The following is a 23,411-nucleotide window of genomic DNA, read 5'->3' on the forward strand; positions in this document are numbered from 1 at the left end:
TTAATGATAAGGCAACCTCTTAATTTTTTATCATAGTCTTTTTCACATATATATAAGAAGTTTACAAAAGAAACAAACAAACTCTCATATATAGCCTAGTAAGAACTAGCTCCCTATTTTCTACGACAAACACTCTTGGGTTCTCCATCTCTGTTTCTGCCACTTCTAGGTTTATCACCTCCGCCTTAGTTCGGGTAGATGCATCACTATTTTCTAAATCACTACCAAGTTCGATAAAAAGGGTTTCTTGATCCATCACTTAAGAGTTAATGCAAATCAAAATAAAAGAAAATGGATAGAAGCAAGTATCAAATGTGTGTTTACAAGTTCTAAAGAATGAAGAACAAAGCGATGATGAACACATAACTGGAAACCTAGAAAGTTGCAACAATAGTTACTAGAATTACAAATAGAGGGTAAAAATTGATAACACTAAGAAACAAAAAAGTCATAAAAGAGAAAATTAAAGTCCATAAACAGTTAGGATGAAGTCTCGGTTTTATAATGGCACTCATGTGCACTCAAATACTCTAAGTGCATCATCCCCTTACCATAGCCACACGAGGGTATGTGGTGACCTTCTGCAAAGCAGCTTTTCAGCGACACGATGGACATTACCACAAAGTCTCTCTCTCTCTCTCTCTCTCTCTCTCTCTCTCTCTCTCTCTCTCTCTCTCTCTCTCTTCACAGACATAACTCATCAATGAAACTCATGCTTGGACCAGTCTAATAAATATCAACATCAATATTCCTCACTACATTACTAATAGCAAGGACTTGAGGACAAAAATTTCAGACTAGGCAAAGGCCTAACAAGACCAACTTAATCTAGCTAAAGCACTCACATGATTGATAAATAGGTGTACCTCCATTGTATAGCACCGCATTGGAGCACACCCCCGCTCTCATCTCCACCGTTAGAATACATACAACAAATTTATGCAATCTAAGTTAGATTACTCTGAAATGTTTTAATTGTCACCCTATATAAGCATGACTCAAAGTCACGCCTATGTATTATTTCCATTCAAACTTGCATAGTTCCACCTTTTTCAAACATTGACTTAAGCGTTAGAGTTTTAACCTTGCAAGTACTTCCCTCTCTAACTATCAAAGATCTCAACCATCGTATCAGAAACCTTTGTGTGGTGGTCATCTTCTACATCTCACCTATTCTCTGTTCTAGTACGGAGTAACTAATAATTAAAACCCATATTATTAACATATTTCAGATGACTAAAAATCACATTCCTTCAAAGCATTCCTAATCCTAATTCTGATATTGCTACTTTGACACTGAATAATAACAACTCATTATTGGTTACAAACCAAGAACACACATAATATTCCACGTCGCCAAAAAGTAAAGTAAGATCACACACCAGCCTATACCTTCATAATTCAAATGGCTGTTGTGATTGTTGCTATGGGTGGTATGCATTGTTTTTCAATAAAAATGATCTCTGTCAATATCTGTTGAATTTCCTTGTCTCTTGTGTACATTCTAAGTCTAACTAAAAGATTAGAGCCTAAATTTATGAAAAATGTTGGCTTAAATGCAGTGTTGGTCCTCCAAATTTCTCAATTGTTTGATTTTGATCCCTCAAGTTTCAATTGTTTGATTTTGGTCCCCTGAGTTTTTTAATTGCTTGATTTTAGTCCCTCAAGTTTAAATTTCTTGATTTTGACCCCTCAAAATTTTCCCCTTTTGCATTTGTAGACTAAACTTCTTTTTTTCTTCTTCTTCACTTTTTCTCTCTTTTTTTTGTTTAAATTTTATTTTCTACAATTCTATTTTTCTTCTCTTTTTAATGGTTGAGCTTTGAACGTAATATCTTGAACATATGTCTAACGGAAAATTGTTTTGACAACTAAAAAGATAGACTACTAACTAATTAAAATAACAAACTCTTTGTCCAATAACTCCCTCATATTTAAGCATAAAGTATCAAAGTCTAACAATCATATTGGTCATATAGAATTTCAATATTTTCATAAGGGATATTGTAGGTTTGTCCCTATATTCTAAAATAACTTTGTTAAAAGGTTCACACATGTTATTGGTCGAATAGTGTTATTCTAATTAGCTAGTGGTTTATCTTTTTTGTTGTCAAAATAATTTACCATTAATTATATGTTGAATGAAATAATTAAGATTTTCAAGATAATTTGTTCAAAGTTTAACTATTAAAAAGAAAAGAAAAATATAATTGTAGAGAAGAAAATTAGAAAAAATGAGTAAAAAAAATGAGAAAAAGTAACAAAAATGAGAAGTTTATTCTCCATGTCAAACAATTGGCAAACTTCAGGGGACAAAATCAAGCAATTGAAACTTGAAGGGTCAAAATCAAACAATTGAAAAACCTGAGGGACCAAAATCAAACAATTAAAACTTGGGGGGCCAAAATCAAACAATTGAAAAACTTAGGGGGTAATAATTGCATTTAAGCCAAAAATGTTCGAAGAGAAATTTTTTTTTTTTTTTCAAAAGACTAACAGCTTTTGTTTTATTATCCCTATGTTCAAAAGCATCTATGGTAATATACAGTATACTACACATTGCACAAAGACAAACAGTTTATACACTACATAATCCCAAATTCTAGAATATCAGTAAGCCACGGTTAATTGGAAACTGAAAAGGTCACTGCAATGGACAAATTCAAATAGACATTATATATGTAATGAAAAAAATCCAAAACCCATGAGACTTATATATCCCTCATTTATATCAATAGTACTTTTATTACATCAAGAGCCAGAGGTAACATAAAGGTTAATGTTTTGTTTGTAGCAGCAAAAAATGAGCACAATTTGAAACAAAATACTAGCAAAATTTGTTGTATATTTGGCCAACAATAAGAAATTTTCAAAATTGCTAGATGAAAAATCACTCCCATGAAAACAATACATCACTTCATTCCATAACCACATTAGCACCAAGAGCTTTCAATTTCTCTATTATCTGCTCTCCTTCTTCCTTTGAAACACCTTTCTTAATAATAGAAGGTGTTTTTTCAACTAAATCCTTTGCCTCCTTCAAACCTAATTCAGTAAAACCGCGGACCTCCTTGATGACTTTAATTTTGGAAGCTGCTTCATAGGACAACAGTTTCAATTCAAATACCGTTTTTTCTGGCTTCTGCTCCTCCTTGGCTGCTGTTGGTCCTTTTGCTGCCATTGCAGCCAAATTTACAGATCCTGGTTTCATATATCCCACATTAGGCATCTCCTTTATCCCCATTTTCTTCATCAGAAGGAGACCCAATTCTGCAGCTTCAGTTAGTGTTAGAGATGCCACTTCATCAACAAGCCTGAAAACTTTCTCTGATGGAGGGCCACGATGGTCAGTAGGATCAAATGTTGCTGGATCAAAATCAGTTGGGAGACTTCGTTGATCAATTTCAACTTCCTCTACATCTTCTTCCGGTTCTTTCCTTGCAGCTTGACCTAGGTTTCTTGTAAATACATTTAATTTCCTAGCATTAAACCCTACAATGCTAGCATTAAGAGGTTGTCTATATAACAAACCATTGGGTAAACAACGTCTTATTCTTAAAAGCATGCTCATTATTGGCTTGTCCACGTGCTACCTCTCAAAATGGCAAATCAGCTACTTATGACAGACATTGCAAACTCCTAGTCCGGCATATAAATATCCTGAAAGAAGAATTTGTTTAAACATTATTATCCAAAGTCTATTGAAGTATTGTTTATTGTATACATATTAAATTGTGCAAGTGTCCGAAAAAATTGTATTGCATATTGGTTTGAGTAAATTACTAAATCTTGAAGAAATATAGACCCAATGGCAGTACGCCGTACATATTCTCAGTTTATTGATGATTTTATAAAAGTGAACTATGCTTGAAGATTCAGAAACCAATTAAAGCTAATAAACAGAGGCCGAGTGCAAAAGGCTCCCTCTAGGTGGAGTCTGGAGAGGATAGATGTATACAATTACCCCCATGGACAGAGGGTCCGTTTTCTCAAAATCCAATAGTGTAACAAAATATGGAAATAGAAGAATGATGAGCTGAGAGGAAAACAAGTTATACAACAAATCACACGACAAACAAACTCCTTAACACCACTTCCAAATAGGTATGGCAACGGAGCAACTCAATGGTCTATTTTACCTTCCTTCTTCCAACTCTATGTCTCTAACTCACAAAACTAACACCAATCCAATACATATCCCCGCCATTCCCTACTAGAAGTGGGAAAACTAACTGACCCTCCTTCTCCGCAATTTTTTTTTAAATTCTCAATCACCATGTTCTACTCCTAGTATGTAAGAAAATAGAGCAAATAATATACAACAAAATCAACAACTCAGTCTTATCCCACTAAGTCGGGTCGGCTACACATATCAACTTCACCAACATAATATTCTTATCCATGACCATGTTTCTATCCAAATTGTTAAACTGGAAATCTTTCTTAATAACTTCTCTAATATTCATCTTATCTATGCTACTTACCACCGAATCTACCGGGTCTTTTCTCTATATGCCTAAACCACCAAAATCTTCCCACCATCTTTTCGAGTAAATAATATAATAAGCATAAATTAACTTAATCAATAGAAATTGAACCTAATCAAGCTATGAAATTAAAAATCAAATCATATTAAAATCCAAACCTGTAAATTCATAGAAAATAAGAAAAACAAACAAACTTCATTGCAAATCTTACTGAGACTGAGACTAACATTTCTAATCCACCAAGAATACAAATTGAAAGAGGCACATATAATTCATCAAGTTACAAAAAGAGGAAGATTCATTCTTTTGAACAAGAACATTGTAAAAACCTCGAAATGTAGTTGTAGATATGTTAAATAAATACTCAAGTGAATCAAAGCATACGCAGAGAAAGAGATTATGGAACCAGAGAAAACCTGAAGAAGTAAGTTGGTGAAGAAGATGCAGTTCGGCGGCGGCGTGAGACGGTGAGATGTGGCAGCGGGAGGCGGAGATTTCGAAAATGAGATGCTGCGTCAGACGATGGACGTCAGAAGTGTAACCGGAAACCTAATGTGTCTTGTCCGGATGTTTATAAATGTGTTTAAACAAATTGGGTAAATCAACTTAATCACTCTCGAAAATTAATAATCTGTTTAGGATATGATTCTCCGTCAAAATTTATATAATAGGATAATTAGATAATTTACATGTGCTTCGTGTGTATAACACCGTTCTTCGAAAAATGGTAAACTCAATAAAATTTTAATTCATTCTGAAATTAAAAATACAAATACAAAAATTAAATTAAGTCCATCTTCAAATTACAAATATAATTAAAATAAAATTTTAGATGAAAAATGATAGAAAATTATAAAAAAAATTGTAAAGTGAAACACGGATGATGTGTTTTTCTTGTTTTGCATTAATTATTTATGGAATGCAAGTATTTGATAATTTTATCGGTTTCATAATTTTTTTAAATGAAAATCGAGAAGCAAGTCAAATTAGTTTGACTTTTATTGATTCAATTTGATTTTTGAACTGAATCAGAGTTGGTCTTCCCTTCTTGCTTCTAGAGTTAAAAGAGACACTAGAGTTATTATGTATTCCGTCAAATCTTCCATTGGGAGTAGTATTAACGAGTGTTATAGCACGGTCTTGGATAATTGTTATTGGTTAATTGGTACTGGCTCTCGAGTCAATTTTTGGCTTGATAATTGATTAGGTGAACCTTTGGTCTTCAAGTTTAGAATTCTCTCTAAGTATCGTAACTTTCTCACCTCTAAAGTTAGTGATTGGTTGATTAATATGTCTTGGGTTACTCTTCCCGACATTCAAAATGTTATCCCGAATCTCCTGCCTCACATATCTTCTTTGCAAATTCCCAAGCTAGATTTTCAGGACGTGCTTGTCTGGAATCGTACTGATAACGACCAATTAAGTCTCAATTAAGCCTTTAATTTCATTCAGAATCCTAATCCTAGTGCTTCATGGTCTTCATTCCCGTGGGATAGCGACATTCCCCTTTCTCACTCGATGCTTGTTTGGCGTTATTTTCATAACAAAATTCCAACAGATGAGAATTTGACTCTAAGAGGTTTTTCTTTTCCCTCTATTTGCTCCCTCTGAAATTCGAATCAAGAAACATCTTGCCATGTGTTTTTTGACTTCCCTTTTGCTATGAGTCTTTGGAACTGGTTGAAGAATAAGTTGTAGTCCCATTCTTCCATTCATAATTTATTGGATTGCAAGCTTGTGTTGAATGCTTATTGGTCTCCCCAATTCTTCCAATGAAGATATCAAAATTCATTGGAAGAATTGTATTTCTGCTATTGTTTCTCATGCAAAGTTGGTTGGAAATTGTTCTTCGAAAAGATCAAATTCTTCAATTTCTAATTTTACTTTTTTGAAAGGCTTTGACATTTCTATCTATCCTAGCAAGCCTTTGATAATCTTAGAGGTTTTTTGGTCTCCTCCTTCAGGGTGGATGAAATGCAACATTGATGGACTTGCTAAAGGTTCTTCTATTCTGACTTCTTGTTCCTACCTCGATGTGGGGACTTCTGAATTGGCAGAATTATTGGCCGCTTTAATTGCTATTGAGAAAGCTAGATAGGTGAATTGGAAGAAGCTTTGGATAGAAACGGACTGCATTCTTGTGGTGAAAGCTTTCTCAAACTCTAATCTCGTGCCTTATAAAATCAAGTCTCGTTGGCTTAATTGTTGGTCTTACACTCTTCATATTGATTTCATGATCAGTCATATTTATAGAGAAGACAATTTTCGTTTTGATTTTCTAGCTAACCTTGGTTTTCACACCAAGAGTTTCACTTGGCTACCTCATGTTCATAGAGATATTATTAGTGTTTACTTATTAGACAAGGATGATACTCCTAGGCTTAGACTTTATTCTTAAGGGGTCTTGGTTTGGTCCCCCCTTGTGTTCCTTGCTTCCTTTTAAGTAACTAAATATGTGAAAGGTCGTCTGACCTTCCATTTAAGTGTTTTAGTCTTTTTGATCAGTTATTTGTAAAATAAGCAAGAGTAAGTCTTGAATTACTAAGGCGATGCACACATGTACTATTTTGTTCTCTCTTCATCTATTTTTCATTTCTTCTAAAATCCAATCATGACGAGTGCTTGATCGATTAAGTAATTATGATCAAATTAGAAAAATTAATACTGTTTTCTAATTAATTAGAGCTTTCTTTTAATCCATTGAGGAACGTGTTAGCCTTCTAATCGATAAGGAAGCAATTTATAGATAAGGAGGGAAACTGTTTCAGGGATTTTCTTTTCTAATTTAATCTAATCAATTAGCTTGTCGTTTCTAATCATTTAAAGAGCGGTCAGACCCATTCATTGTTTTCTTTTTGAAATAATTTTTTTCCTATATAAAGAATTGATGCGTCCACTTCTAAAGTACAAAATTTTGAAACCATCTATTCTCATATCTCACTCATTTTTTCTCTAAAATTAGTTTTATTCTATACACATTATCTTATTGCTAAGAGAGTGAAAAACTTATCGTGAGAAATGTGTATTTTTGTTGTTGTGCTTTATTTGTTTATTCAAGATCTTAGTTCTCTTGTGCATTTTTAATTGACTTGAAGGTTGCAAGTTAAACCTGGAAAAAAAACTTTGTGTAAGGAATGTTGTTGGGCTGAACATGGGTAAAAGGTCAAGTTGTTGATGATAAAAATCTCAAGAGGAAATTCTTGAGAGTTGGAGTAGACTCCATGGTTTAAGGTCGAACCAGTATATTCTTTAGGTGTAATATATTTTTTCGTCTATTACTGATCGGAAAAATAGCAAGTGTACTATTTTCACCGATGTAGTTATAATGGGTTTAACCCCAGTATCGATCTCGAGGACTACGTAGGAAATACCGATTTTTATATTGATTCAATTGAACAAAAACTGAGGTTTTGATTTTGTTGGATTAAATCCTTGCACAAAAATAAAGACAGAATTATAAAGATGAATGGAAACTTTGATCTTCAATGGTTACCACCCTTGAATCTCTTCGTCTCCGAAACCCTTGATGAAGTTATCTTCTCTCCTCTCTCTGGAATTCTATCGTATACGTCAAAAAATGTCTTTTTCCGTCTCCAAATCACTTATTTATCCTCATAGGTTTTCCAGTTCAAGTAAAATACCCAAACTGCCCTCTGGTCCTTAAAAACTCACAAAACGCTGAATTTCTAACATCTAACGCGCAGGCTGACACGGCCGTGTCACTTGACACAGGATGCCCGTGTCACCCTCGGGTTTTTCTTCCTCTTCTTTCAGTAGAACTGACACGGCCGTGTCAGCTGACACGGGCTGCCCGTGTCAGCCTCTGCCCCTGTGCTCCTATTGCTTCAAATGATAGCTCCTTTTGCACTAGCACCTGTGAAACTTTTAAATGACCCAGAGTCAACCTACAACCACCAAGTAGAGAGATCAAAAACTCCTAAATAGACATGATAATCGAAGAAATAACGTAAATCAAGATAATTAACGAAACAACGGGAAATCAATGAAAACTCAAAATAAACAACTCAAAGTGTTACCGAACTTGATGATTTAGTGCCGAATTCATAACAAAAACTAGGTAGAAATGGTGACCGATCAATTATCTCGTCTATTATCTATAACCCAGGATCCATTTTGCTCTATTAACTTTTGAAAAACCATTTTAGTTCATTTCGCTTCAATTCACCTACACAGTTTTTTTCTCCATCGTCTTCCAATTCTCTTAAAATTTTTGTATTTGAGGTCATACTGAAAAATGAAATAAGCAGTTAAGCACCATGTGAACAAAATATAGACTATACGTGGTAATTATAATTGACTTTGACTAACAAAAAAGAAAAATGTGATATGTTATGAATAAATTAGGAACGAGAAAGAGTATTATGTCTTTATTTTTTTTCACCGCCTAATTCTCTATCTTTTTTATTTTCTTGACATCAATTAACTTAAAGTCAATCTTTCGAAAAGAAAAAAAATATTCAAATTCAAATATCACAATTCACATTACTCGTATGTTTGAAATGGCTTGTTCTATACAGCCTTCATAAAATTAAATGACTCGCTCTAAATTTGACAAATTGCTACGTTCCTAAGAAATCAAAAAACCTTATTTAAAATTGATGAAAAACGTATACCCATAAGAAAGCAAAATTTACTATAACAGAATGCAGATTTGGGGAATACCGAGTTCAATTTTTGATACCGAATTTAATTTTTGATGGAAATAATACTTGACCTGTACCATAACCTCTCGGCATGAGCTCTAGTCTCATTCCTCTAAAAACCAGAGTCCATAAAGAAAAAGAAAATTACCATAAGAGAAAGCATGTTTTTTCTGTTAAAATAATTGTTAGGAATAGTGGAAAACTAATATCCTTAAGAATGATTCAACCTCCGACCAATATTTATGATAAACAGTGGATAGTTAATCGGAAAACAATCATAAATATCCCAATGGTAGAACTAGCATTCTATATATTCTCATTATCCATTTGAAAGAAAACTGTTGGTCTTATTACTATAAACACATTCTCAAACAAAACCAAAAACGAGCCTCAAAGAACATGGGGTGAAGCATAATTTTAGTGTCAGTGTTGCTTAAATTCTTGTCATGTTGAGAACAACTCCCTGCCCAGGTTCTATAACCAACCGAAACGCTGGCGAATGGCAGTAACTTGACGAAAGAGAGAACCGAAACTTCGACAGGACAAGAGACAAAATCACCTTCAATTCTATCATAGCAAAATGCTGTCCAGCACAAACACGGGCACCGATTCCAAATGGCATATAAGCCTGTGGAATCTTGCAGGCTCCAAGCACACCGTTCGCAAATCTTTCGGGGTTGAACTTGTAGGCATCAGGACCCCAAAGTTCGACGTCTTGCTGCAATATCGAGATTGGAATCTGAATATTCATTCCTTTTGGAACTTTGATACCTTTTATGGTAATATCTTTGAAAGCTGTTCTGACAACAAAAGCTGCCGGTGGATAAAGCCTCAAAGTCTCTTGAATCACCATAGTTAACTGCGAATTACAACGTATTTATAGAAGATCTTTACGTAATGCATAAAAATGATAATGAGGCTTTGAAAAGACTATTAAGCGTATACCGTTTTCATGCTTCTAAGCATACTTGCATCTAGATTGCCATTTCTGCAAACTTCAAGCACCTCTGCACGAGCACGGTCTTGCCAATCTTGGTATGTAGCTAACAACATTAAGCACCATGATGCAGTAATTGCAGTAGTTTCATGTCCAGCAAAGAATATATTTTTGCAGTTATCTATAATGAACCTGTCTCGCGAAATTGAATTTGATAAGAGGCCATCACAATTCCTTGCACCCTCGAGTATCGTTTGCAAGAGATCTTGCTCATGACCTTCATCTTGACGTTGTTTTACGAGGTTTGATATATTTGAGTTGATCTCTTTCTCTAATCTCCATATCTGTCTATTGCTCTTGTTTGGAAAATATCTAAACCAAATTATGATAACATTTTCCACATTAGAATCATATCATATCATATCATATCTAACAAGAACAAGAAAATGTCTGTAATGATTCACGACGCATACCTAAAGCCCGGAATTCCAACAGATATCTTTGAGAGGAGTTTTTGAAGATCTCTAAGCTTTGTGAATATTTCCTTTCCTTGTGCATAATTGCTCCCAAAACAAGCTCTAGAAATTATGTCAGCCGACAGACTTCGCAGATCTTCATCAATTTTAATCTCTAAAACGACTCTGTCTCTTTCTATTCTACTCTCCCAAGATCTCAGCATTATGTTTGTTGAGTCAACTATTTGATCAACCATTGCCTTCAACATTATTCACATAAAAAGAAAATTGTTAGAAAGCTATTCCAAATTCTAATCAACATTTATAAGCAGTTACTTGTATATGACAGCAATGCCGATACGATTGCATACACTTACCTTCACCTTATCTAGATACAGTTCCGGCGCGATTATCTTCCTCTGATGAGCCCAAATCGGCCCACTTGATGATAATATACCTTGGCCCAAGAGAGGGCCCATATCTTTTGAAAGATAAGAAGGCTTCCCTAGATTCAAAGAGGTGTTTAGGAGGATTTCCTTCACTATCTCCATTTCTGCCACCATTAACCATTGTATACTCCCAGAAGAAAACAAATATATTGGACCTGCATGTACCAAATTAAAATCAAAGACTTGTACTTAAAACTAACAGCATAACTTATCTTTCGTCCAAACTCCGGGAGTTAAGGACAATCTATGTAGCACAGACACAATCTATGAAGCACAAACACAAACACACAGACACCAGCAACGATACTGACACCAACAATAATTAATAATTGAACGTAATCACAAATATTAGTGTTGCATCGATGTTGGTGTCCGAACTGACACGGATACTGACATGATTTTTTTCAAATAAGTCGGTGCTGCAGAGAAAATGACACAATCATTTCACATTTTGGAAGAATCTGATAAACTATAGAACATTTCTACCACTTAACCAACAAACTAAAATATCACAAAAATCCATTGGAAGTTTAGTTTAGATTTCTTTCTGTATTCAAAAAAGAAATAAGTATGAGAAAGAAGAGAGTAATTGACCGTATTGATTTGTCCAGTTGTGAATATGTGGGAACAGATTTGAAGTCCATCTATGAGATATAGAAACAGGAAACTGTTCATCTTGTTGTTGTTGTTCATGTTGTTGGAGTAAAAGGGTTTTGATTTGTGGGATGTTGCCAAAGTAGAAGTGAGGAGAAGGTCCATGAATCCCTTGCCTATGAAGCTTTGCTCTAAGTGATTTTGGTCTCAAAACCAAAACATGTAGAAAATGGATGAAAACAACCAAAACTGCTCCAAGAGACACTGCAACTTCAACAACTATGCTCATTCTTCAACACTTGTTTGTCTCTCCCACTACCAATTGTTGCTTCGCTTTCTTCTTTGATTTGTATCACAAAACGTTCCAACTTCGAACTATGTTGTATTGTCCAAAAATATAACAATAAATTATGTAAATTGCCCGTGCAGCACGAGTTATTACAATGTATTTAGACATTTTTTATGGAAGGTAAAAAAATAAAAATTTAATATTGAATAAAAGTATAGTTAAATTAAATATTTATTTGAATATTGTTTTGAATGATACCATTACATACTCAACATTTGTTTTCAAAATTAGACAAAAATATGCAATTTACATTTAGTACTAAATAACAATGTGAAATATGAAATAATTTAAGGTAGAAATTTAAAAATCTCTATTATGATATAATATTACTTATACTCTTTTAAAACATATTCTCTAAAGAGTGTCGTGTAATAAGAAATGTGGTATCTGGATCAAACTCTAGTCTCGACGTGGATAATTTTATGGTTCGATAGTAATCGAATATGTGCACGCCGTAGTCGTAGTCTGTTCTAGCATGCAATTGTCTAAGTTAGTTTATTGTTTAAGTTAGCATGTTGAGTTGGGTCAGTCTATTGGGCCAATTGTTTAGTATGTTAGTTAAATCTAAGGTTTAGTTTTCTTATAAATAGAATACTAGTCATCACTTCTCCAATAATCCCTGATAATCCTTATTGAGGAAGAAAGTGGTTTGGTTGAGATTTAATCGTAAACATTGTATTTAATGTGTAATTGAATCAAGAATCCAAGGTTTTATACCACTTTGAATTGTCTTTCTCTTATCTACTCTCAATTTTCTATCTTTGTGGTTTTTTTGTTGATAAAGAAACCGATTATACACCGTTATTCTGGCATCAATTTCATAATAAATTGGTGCGGTGAGCTTGGAGGAGAAGATGCCGTCAACAAAGTGTGCGATTGAGAAATTCACCATAGTGAATGATTTTAGTCTATGGCGCTTGAAGATGCAAGCCCTTCTTGTTCAACAGGGTTTGTTAGAAGCATTTAAAGGATCAGAGAAGATGGATGTTTCCATAACGAATAAGGAAAAGACGGTGATGATAGAGAAAGCCCATAACGCCATCGTATTGAGCCTTGTTAATAAGGTTCTCCAGCAGGTTTTGAAGGAGAAGACAAAGACAGGTGTGTGGACGAAACTCAAAGGTTTGTACATGACCAAATCGTTGGTCAATCGCCTATACCTGAAGCAAGATCTGTATTCATTCAAGATGAGTGAAGACAAAGTCTTGACAAAACAACTAGATATGTTTAATAAGCTGATTCTTGATCTAGATAATATTGAGGCCACCATTAGTGATGAAGATAAAGCATTGATGGTATTATATGCTTTCCCAAGATCTCATGCTCACTTCAAAGAAACCCTCTTGTATGGAAGAGAGTCTCTGACCTTTGAAGAAGTTCAATCAGCCTTATACTCAAAGGATTTGAACGAAATAAATGAGCACAAGTCATCATCTGTTGGTAAAGGATTGTTTGTAGAAGAAAAATTCTCGAAGAAGGATGGTAAGTTTGAGAAGAAGAAAGGTAAAGGTCCATATAAGTCTTATGGTGGTGATGCTCCTGTTATTAGGTGTTACCATTGTAAGAAGGAAGGTCATACCAAAAAAGTGTGTTCTAACAGGTTGAAAAGTTATGACGATGACAAGGACAATGGCAATGCAACCATTGTTTAAGATGATTATGAATCATCTGATGTACTGGTAGTTTCTAGCAGAAATTCTAGCAAGTAATGGATTATGGATTTAGGTTGCACTTGGCACATGACTCTAAACAAAGATGTGTTTGAGGAATTATGTGATCAAGATGGTGGATCAGTGTTCTTAAGAAACAACAAAGCCTACAAAGTTGCAGGAATTGGATCTGTTAGATTCAAGCTTTGTGATGAGTCAATAAAGTTCTTGATTGGTGTCAGGTATGTACATGATCATAAGAGAAATTTGATTTCTCTTCGTGAGTTCGACCAAAAAGAAGATGTTTACAAATGAGAGAAAAGTATCCTAAGGGTAATGAAGGGGTCAAAGGAAGTCTTGAGAGGCATCAAGAGACAAGGTTTGTATACCCTTGCAGCTGAGCTTGTAAGTGGTTCAGCAGATGTAGCATCCACAAAACTTGTGTTGAAGACAAAGTTGTGGCACATGAAACGTGGCCATGATAGCGAAAGAGGCCTAGTCAAATTGGGAAAACAAAATCTGCTAGGTGGTGACAAGGTCGAAAAACTGAAGTTTTGTGAACCTTGTGTATTTGGTAAATCCTGTAGGGTGAAGTTTAACAGAGGTAAACAAAGAACACATAGATCTCTTTCCATGTTGATTTTTGGGGGCCTGCAAGAAATCCCTCACACTCAGGTGCTAGATATTTTCTATCTATAATTGATTATTACTCATGAAAGTTGTGGGTATTCATTCAGATAGTTAAGGATGAAACTTTTGAAAATTTCAAAAGTTGGAAGAGTCTAGTAGAAAACTAAACTGGCAGAAAAGTCAAGAGGTTAAGGACTGACAATGGTCTTGAATTTTGAAGTGATGCTTTCCACAACCATTGTGTTGTGTCTGGTATTGTAGGGCAAAAACTACTGTAGGTACTCCCCACCTAAATGGTTTAGCTAGAAGGTTTAATCGAACCATTTTGAAAAGAGTGAGGTGTATGTTGGTTAGTGTGGGGGTTAAATAAGGTTTTTTATGATGAGGCAGTCAAGACTACAATACAACTTACCTAGTAAATAGGTGTCCCTCGACTGCTTTGGGGATGGAGACACCTGAATAAGTTTGGTTAGGTCATCCACCACACCTTGATAAACTTGGTTGTGTAGCATATGCTCACATTAAGCAAGACAAGGTCGAACCTAGAGCTCTGAGATGTATGTTCTTTAGATGCCCTGAAGGAGTCAAAGCTTATAGGCTGTGGTGCCTAGAGTCAGGTCACACGAGGTGTATCACAAGTCGAGATGTAGTTTTCAATGATGCTGAATTGGCTTTCAAGAAAACTGATGACATTGATTGAAGTACGAAGATCTCTGAAGAAGAGCTGAAGCAGAAGGAGTTTCTTGTTGAGATGGATCATGTTGATGCTAAAATGCATAACCTAGATGAAGTTAAAGAAGAAACACAAGATGCCGAAGAAACTGAGGAAACTGTTGATGAAACATGTTGGCAAGAGACAGGTCTAGAAAAGTCATCAAGCCACCTTAGAGACTTGGTTATGCATATCTTATAGTGTTTTCTCTAATCTCTGCTAGTGAGGTACTTGATGAAGAACCTAGAGATTACAAGGAAGCTGTGAGGAGTCAAAACAAGACTGAATGGTCAAAAGCCAAGGATGATGAGATGAAATCTCTTCATGATAACCACACTTGGGATCTGATCGTGAAACCTGCAGGATCCAGGTTAGTCAGCCATAAGTGGGTTTTTAAGGTTAAGGAAGGAATCAAAGGAGTGATGTCAAAGAGATTTAAGGCAAGGTTGGTTGGTAGGAGGTTCACTCAAAAAGAAGGAGTCAACTTCAATGATGTGTTATCACCTATTCTAAAACATAGATCCATTTGAAATATGTTGGCCCTGGTGGCACAATTCGAATTAGAACTTGAACATATAGATGTGAAGACCGCCATTCTGAATGGTGATCTAGATGAAACAATTCTGATGAAACAACCTAACGGGTATGCAAAAAAGAGCGAGGATTATGTGTGCAAGTTGAATAGGTCATTATATGGCCTGAAACAAACCTCCTCCACTGCCACAACACCCCCTCCCTCTCCACAGCTACACCTGATACCTCCTCATCACCTACACCACTGGTCTAGTTTGCACCACCTACTAGGACTATGGCCACCCGTAACATGCAGGGTATCTACAAGCCCAAAAAACTCCTTAATCTTTTTGTTATCATTGATTATCCGACCATCTCACCTTTTACTTAAAATACCAAACTAACCCTATCTGATCCAAATTGGAAATTCACAATGCAATATGAATTTAATGCTCTTATTAAGAATAATATGTAGGATCTGGTTCCACGACCTTGTGATGTTAACATTATTCACTGTATGTGGATTTTCCATTATAAAAAGAAATCTTACATGTGTTTTTAACGATATAAAGCTTGTTTTGTAAGTGATGGCGGGTCACAAATTGTAGGTGTAGATTGTGATGAGACGTTTAGTCCTGTAGTCAAACCCGTAACTATTCGCACCGTTATCACCATTGCTCTATCCAAGTCATGACCTATTCATCAGCTAGATGTTCACGATGCATTTCTACATGGTGATCTTCATAAGAAAGTCTATATGCATCAGCCACTAGGTTTTTGTGATACTCATCATGTATGCTACTTACTAAAAATCACTCTATGGTCTTAAACAATTGCCTCGTGCCTGGTACAACGCTTTGCTGACTTTGTTGTCGCCATTGGATTTCAGCACAACACCTCTGAACACTCACTCTTCATCTAGCGTCGTGGCTCCGACATGGCTTACATCTTACTTTACGTTGATGACATAATTCTCATCACCTTCTCTTATGACCTACGCAAATCTATCATGTCACTCCTTGCCTTCGAGTTTGCTATGAAGGATCTGGGACCGTTGTGCTATTTTTTGGGTATTGTAATGACCAAACATGCAGAAGGATTATTTCTTAGTCAGAGTACCTACGCTAGTGACATTATTGCTCAAGCAGGAATGACTTCATTCAAACCATATGCTACTCTAGTTGACTCAAAGTAGAAGCTCAGTACCTCTATCGACACTCCATATGACGATCCTACATTATATCGGAGTCTTGCTGATGCTTTGCAGTATCTCACATTTACCCATCCCGATATCTCATATGCTCTTCAGCACGTGTGTCTTCACATACATGCTCCTTGCACTGAGCACATGTTTGCACTGAAACGCACCCTGTGTTACATTTAGGGCACCTTACAATATGGTTTTCATTTATATTCTTCTCCCATCAAGAAACTTATTTCCTACAGAAATGCTAATTGGGGTGGTTGTCCTGACACTCGTCATACTACTTCGGGTTATTGTGTTTTTCTTAGTGACATCCTAATTTCACCGTCTTCCAAGCGACAACCAACACTTTCCCGTTCTAGTGTAGAAGCTGAGTACCAGAGTGTTGCTAATGCGGGTTCAGAATCATAATGGCTCCGCAACTTTCTCTTGGAGCTTCACTTTCATGTTTCCCAGTCTACTGTTGTGTACAATGACAATGTTAGTGCTATATACCTATCCGCCAATCCTATCTAGCATCAGCGAACAAAACACATTGAGATAGACATTCACTTTGTTCGGGAGAAGGTCGCTCGTGGCCAATTCCGCGTTCTCCATCTTCCTTCCCGACACCAGATTGCCGATATCTTCACCAAAGGGCTCCCTAAAGTTCTCTTTGATGATTTTTGGACCAGCTTAAGTGTTCGTCAACCTCCCGTTTCGACTCTAGGGGTGTAATAGAATATGTATTTATTTGTTAATAGAACTTGTGTGATACACGTGCATTCGCACGGGTACCCGTTCTAGCACGCTTATTTTGTTTAATATTATAATTATTTATAAAAAAGAAATTTATGTAATTATTATTATGATGTATTTCGTTCAATAAAGATACATAATAAAATTGATAAAGAATATATATATATATATATATATATATATATATATATATATATATATATATATATATATATATATATTAGCAAAATTATAAACGTTCGCACGGATACCCATTCTGACAGGCTAATATTTGAGAAATATAAAAATTAAATAAAACATAATAAAAATGAAATTGATAAAAGAATTGAATATATATCTTTTGTAGTAGCAAAATAATAATTGAGTTGGATTGATATGTATTTATATTTTTATATAAGTTCTTCATCGACTATAACATGTCATAAACTGTAAATCTCTATATATAAAATAGTCATCTTATTATCTTAATATCTCTCGATATCTTACAATGGTGAAGAAATTTTAATCTAAACCAGAATGAGAGTTGAACCACTGCGTCGACGTCACCAATGAAAGATGAGTTATTCTCGCACACCCCTTAACTAATCACAAATATATTTTAGATTTGGCTAGTCCATAATTTAATTTATGAGATACGCATTTGTTAAGAATTTGGAAGTGAATCAAGCTTATAGTCCATTGTGTTGTTTTATACTATGTATTTAGCGTGTATTGGAACTCTAGACATACTTCTGCAAAGTCAAACATATTGATAGTTTATGCGATATTAGATTTTAGAAAAAAGAGTTTTACAGGCTTTCTATTGAGAAAATAACATATTCAGTACCAACTATTGATATGGTTGTTGAGTAATGAATGCTTGCAAATCTAAATCCAACTTGATTGGGCTAGGTGAGGTTTTATTTTGTTCTCATTGTCAAAATTGTCAATTAACTCAGCCAAACTTAACCATATACGTATCTATGAAGCAATTTGCTTGGACCCACCTCATAGTTGAGATCAGGATTTCCAAAATCCATTCAGGCCATTCCTCCATATCCACCATATTGTTTGTATTTTCAGGATGACTGCAAGCCAAAAGTAGAAGATCCTAAAATGCCGTGCTCTGCAATGACCTAGGTGCAAGTGGAAGGGAATGCAGCAACCCCAATAAAAGTTATGAACGCTCAAAATGTTAGAAAATTAAAAACTAATTTCTATAGAATGGAATCGAGGCTAGAATCGTGAACGGAATCACTTTTTTTATAAGTATTTCAAGCACTCCCAATTTGTCTTGGAGTTTCTACGCAGGAATACCCAGGATAATTCAGCCTTCTCGAGTCCGCACAGGACGGGTGAAAACTCGAATGTACGAAGAGTGTATGGAATTTATTCTAGAGGATTTGCATTTTTGTGTTATGTTTTTCTAAATTCAGAATGAATTATTTATAGACCACATTGGTATTGTTTCACAAGGTAGCGACCCTTGGTGAAACAATGTCTTTTACCAAAAGTCACAATGATTGGCCTATAACAACACACTTCAAAAGTTGCATGGTTTCATTTTACAACACTTCATGAAGTGTTGCCATTTTTCAAATCCACTTCTCTTGTCATTTTGGAACAACTATTATAATAATTACAACAATCCCCCAATTGTTCTAATAATGACAAAGATCAATTCCAGAAAGTAGAAAGCAAAAAAGTGTTAATACAGTTAGGTATCTTTCGATTTGAACTTAACCTTAGTAAAGACAACGCAAAGCCTAATCGGAACGTTAGGTAGCTATGCTTTGAACCGTCATCCCATGTGATCAGACCGGCGTTACTATAAACACACTCTTTAAAGGTTCTTCGCCTATCTCGCCTAGCACTATTTATGGTCATGTGCTTTTCCTGTTTTCATGAATTTTTCATGAGAGAAACTCCAACTCTCACTATAAGACGGCACCATCTTGAAATTCATATAGGTGAAGTTCAAGTTGTATCTATTTCTTGAGATACATATCCTCCTCGATATAGAACTTCATTAAGATTTTTTAAAAAAAAAAAAAAAACTCAACCCTCAATTATGTAATAGTCAACATTGTCACAAAATGTTGCACTAACTTCCAAATCAACGATTTGTTGTTACCCATTGAATCTTAGATTAAGATGTATTAACTTCATATTTGGTTGCTATCATTGTCGGAGCACTTATTCAAGGAGTTTCAATCTCACACCTCTCGAGGTTGTCTTTACTAAACCCCTGGCCAGTAGTTTAGTAAATGAATTATTCAAATTATAGAACAATCATATATATATATATATATATATATATATATATATATATATATGTGTGAATGAAATGATTACATGTTTAATCAATTTTCTCTCGGAAGACTGTCTAAGGCCTTAGTGCCCAGACTTTTCATTTTACACTTATCTGAATTCTCTTGCTAAATTGGCTTAACTATCACATCGTGTTAACACCTTTGAAACATTGTCTTTAGCCAATGGAACTTCCAACAGAAAGCCCTTCAACCATTCAACTTCTTGAGTAGTGGAAGCGAGATCCACACACTATGGCTCCATAGTCAAGAGAGTGGTACATGTTTGTTTCTTGCTCTTCCAAGAAATCTCACCCCCAACTAGTGTAAATATCCACTTAGTTATAAATTTATGATCTCTAATACTCGATATCCAACTCATATTGGTATATCCTTCTACTATGACAGGAAACCTACCATAATGGAGGTCAAAATTTGGTTTTAAAGATAATCAAAATCCTTGTGATGTCATTCCAATGCTCACCATTTGGATTGCTAGTAAATCTACTCATTTACTATTTGCAACTGCTATATCGCATATAGTACATTGCATTAGAAAACCAATTTCACTTGTGTATTTTAATATAGCCATAACTCTTCCATCATCATTTTGACACTAAGATCAAATTAAATATTCACTTTTTGAAATATGACAGTTTGAACTTATCAAGAACTTTCTCAACAAAGTGTATTTGACTAAGTTCGTAACCCCCACTGTTTTTGCATTACTTTGATCCCCAAAAGAGTGTCAACTAGTCCAAGATCTTTCATCTTGAATGTGGAAGTTTTCTCAATATAGTGTATTTGACTATGTTTTAAACCCCCACTCTTTCACTTTACTTTGATCGAAAAGAGTGTCCACTATTTCAAGATTTTCATCTTGGTTGTGGAAGCTAGAAACCTCTTTGTTTCTATGATTCCATTCATCTCTTTGATAATGATCAACATGTAATCAACATAGAGACAAAGGAATATCATAATATTCTTACACAACTTTGTGTACAAACACTTATCACAAGAATTAGATGAAGAGGTTTTTAGATAATTGTGCATGATGATGCAAGAAGGTTTTTAGATGAAGTGAGAGATAAAATTATGAGCAATTTAAAGTAAATAGTATGAATTGCAATGAGTACCTTAGTTATGTTCACTTCTCTCAAATCTTCTCTTGAACTTCTATGTTCAACCTTCTTGATCAACTACATCATTGATGTGCATGACACTTTTGATCCTTTTCTTCTTTGATAACCTTTGTCTTCATCATAACTAAATATAAGATATATTCTTCACAATCTCCCCCTTTTTGATGATAACAAACTCTTTGAATTCTTATTTTGAAAAGATTGAAAATTCTCCCCATAACTTGTGTGTCTCCCCTTTAATTTGTGAACTTTGCAATGACAAAGTCAAACTTTTAATGTCATTGTTCCAGTGCTTGTTTTAATCCATACAAGGATTTAACAAGCTTTCACACCTTTTGTTCATTACCTGCAAGAAGCATATAACCTTATGGTTTCTCTGTATAAATCTCCTCATCGAGATCTCCATTTAGGAGTGTCATATTGACGTACATTTGATGAACTATAGGGTCATACAAACGAAGCTCCAATTTTCGTTGTGCTTGCTACTAGTGCATATGTGTTGAAATAATCAACACATTTCTTTGGTCTAAAACCCTTGGCTATTAATCTAGACTTGTAGGTGTTTAGTGTACCATCTTTATGATACTTCCTTCTAAACACCCATTTGCATCCAACCAAGTATGATTTGACATTGTTGAATCCATTTCATCTTAGATAACATCATTCCAAGAGGAGTCCTTTGAAATTATTCCTTATAAATCTTACGATCATCTTCCACTTGAAGAATAATAGGAATCTTACAAACAAAACTCTCACTATTTCCTTCTACACAAGAGAAATAAGTCGAAAGACAATTTTGTTCGGTCCTAGATCCTTAGCATTTCAGACTCTATACCTTGTCCTTAGTTCGGAATATGTTTCAACAATTCGTGAAGAACTTTCCGTTCAACAAGCCGTGTGGAAAACCTTTCTCACGAGGTTCTTCATTTGTGAGAAACTCGAATTTCTTATCCTCCACGACAAGGTTCTCAAAATTAGAATCCAAATTTAGAGGTCTGTATTAGTCATGATCCATCTATGAATAATCTTTATATGCCTTATAATGATAAGTCTCGTTGAATACAAATAAGTATTATCATAGAATCCAAATTAAAATTCATTTGCATAATTTAGAATTATAAACTTTAATAAATCTAATCACTTTAATTATTCTGTAAATTTTCATACATTAATAATAATAATAATAACAGTTAAAAAGATGCAGATAAGTTGATTAATTTTACATTAATAATAATAATAACAGTTAAAAAGATGCAGATAAGTTGATTAACTTTACAAAGAGACATATGATTTTGCGCCTTTATAGGTTATTATGTGCAACAAGTAAAATGTAAAAACACTATTTCAAGTGCAAATAAATACACTCATAAAGTTTATATATGTTGTTCTTTAGTGAGAGTAACATCTTTCTCTTTCACTGTGTATGTATATATTGAAAGTTTAAGTTTCATAATACACAATTAATGTACAGTGTCTTGTAGTAATATTCTTTCTGGAATACGTACACCGGCCATGAAAATAATATTATTGCAGCCCCATCATATAAATTTAAATTTACACAGCCATATCAATAGCAACGGACACTTTGAAACGATTTAAAAAAGTGTATTCCAGTGATATATATATATATATATATAACAGAATTCCCAGTCGGCATCATAATTTGTTTTAACTTTTAGGATTATTTTCATCTATACATATCAATCACAATTTTCTACTACAAAAAATTATAATAGGAATTATCTCTATACAATAAATATATATTTTATATATATACTGAATTTGTTTTTCATTATGAAAATGCTACTAGTACTACTTAGACCACTTAACATTGTTACTGGACATCAATAATACTTAAACAAAGTAATATTCAATTAATTTGGTTTTTCTGTACATTAGCGTTATAATTTTTTATTTTTTTTCAAACCTTCATATGCAAGTAACAAATTTCAAACTTAAAACATGTGCATGTAACAGAAAGTTCTGAACCGGGTGCAGTTACCGTGCATAGATAAAAATCTATGCACCATGCATAGATTATTATGGACCCTTGGATCAAATTCTAGACATCAATTGTTATTACTCAATACTCAATACTCACCACTCAGTACTCAATACTCAATACTGGATTTCCAATGACTTATGTAGGCTTATGTATGGTGCATAAGTAAATCCTTATGCATATTAGCCAAAGTCGTTTTGAACCGATATGAAAATTTAATAATTTTCGTACAGGATCAACACAACATTTTACATTGACAAATATAGTCATTATTCAAATATCAATTATTAAAAACAATCGAGGGTACTTGAATCCATAATGTCAATTTTGTTCTTCAGTTTTATATCAAGTTTTTACGGTGTTTTAATTTCTATAAGAAATAATAAAACGTACCCGGTGTAGCAACCTGCCCTAAAATTGAAGGTTTAGAGTCGCCACCTATTCTGAAGGGAGAATAGGAAACCCTACGCAGTCAAGAGATCGGGGTAAGTTATTATAATCAGGTCGAGGGAAGGTGTTAGGCACCCTCAACCCTTTCCTATTGGCTTTGAATCTAAGGGTCAAGTTTTATGGCTAAAAGTTAAGGTTAATAGCTAAG

The 23,411-nt window shown here is 34.5% G+C and overlaps 2 protein-coding genes across 2 annotated transcripts; both read right to left on the minus strand.

Moving 5' to 3' along the window:
* Window positions 1-2,705: 2,705 nt before the first annotated feature.
* Window positions 2,706-5,156, minus strand: LOC131611637 (uncharacterized). Its single transcript, XM_058883564.1, has 2 exons — window positions 4,904-5,156; window positions 2,706-3,660 (listed from the first exon to the last, which is right to left on the minus strand). Exon 2 carries the CDS (start codon window positions 3,569-3,571, stop codon window positions 2,918-2,920), a length of 654 nt encoding a protein of 217 aa, XP_058739547.1. The 5' UTR covers window positions 3,572-3,660; window positions 4,904-5,156; the 3' UTR covers window positions 2,706-2,917.
* Window positions 5,157-9,100: 3,944 nt separating this feature from the next.
* Window positions 9,101-11,989, minus strand: LOC131611638 (cytochrome P450 714C2-like). Its single transcript, XM_058883565.1, has 5 exons — window positions 11,587-11,989; window positions 10,921-11,147; window positions 10,562-10,803; window positions 10,097-10,460; window positions 9,101-10,010 (listed from the first exon to the last, which is right to left on the minus strand). The coding sequence occupies exons 1-5, from the start codon at window positions 11,873-11,875 to the stop codon at window positions 9,585-9,587; spliced, it is 1,548 nt and encodes a 515-aa protein (XP_058739548.1). The 5' UTR covers window positions 11,876-11,989; the 3' UTR covers window positions 9,101-9,584.
* Window positions 11,990-23,411: the final 11,422 nt, after the last annotated feature.

This window comes from Vicia villosa, linkage group LG6 (assembly GCF_029867415.1).
Source record: "Vicia villosa cultivar HV-30 ecotype Madison, WI linkage group LG6, Vvil1.0, whole genome shotgun sequence".
Classification (NCBI taxonomy): Eukaryota; Viridiplantae; Streptophyta; class Magnoliopsida; order Fabales; family Fabaceae; genus Vicia; species Vicia villosa.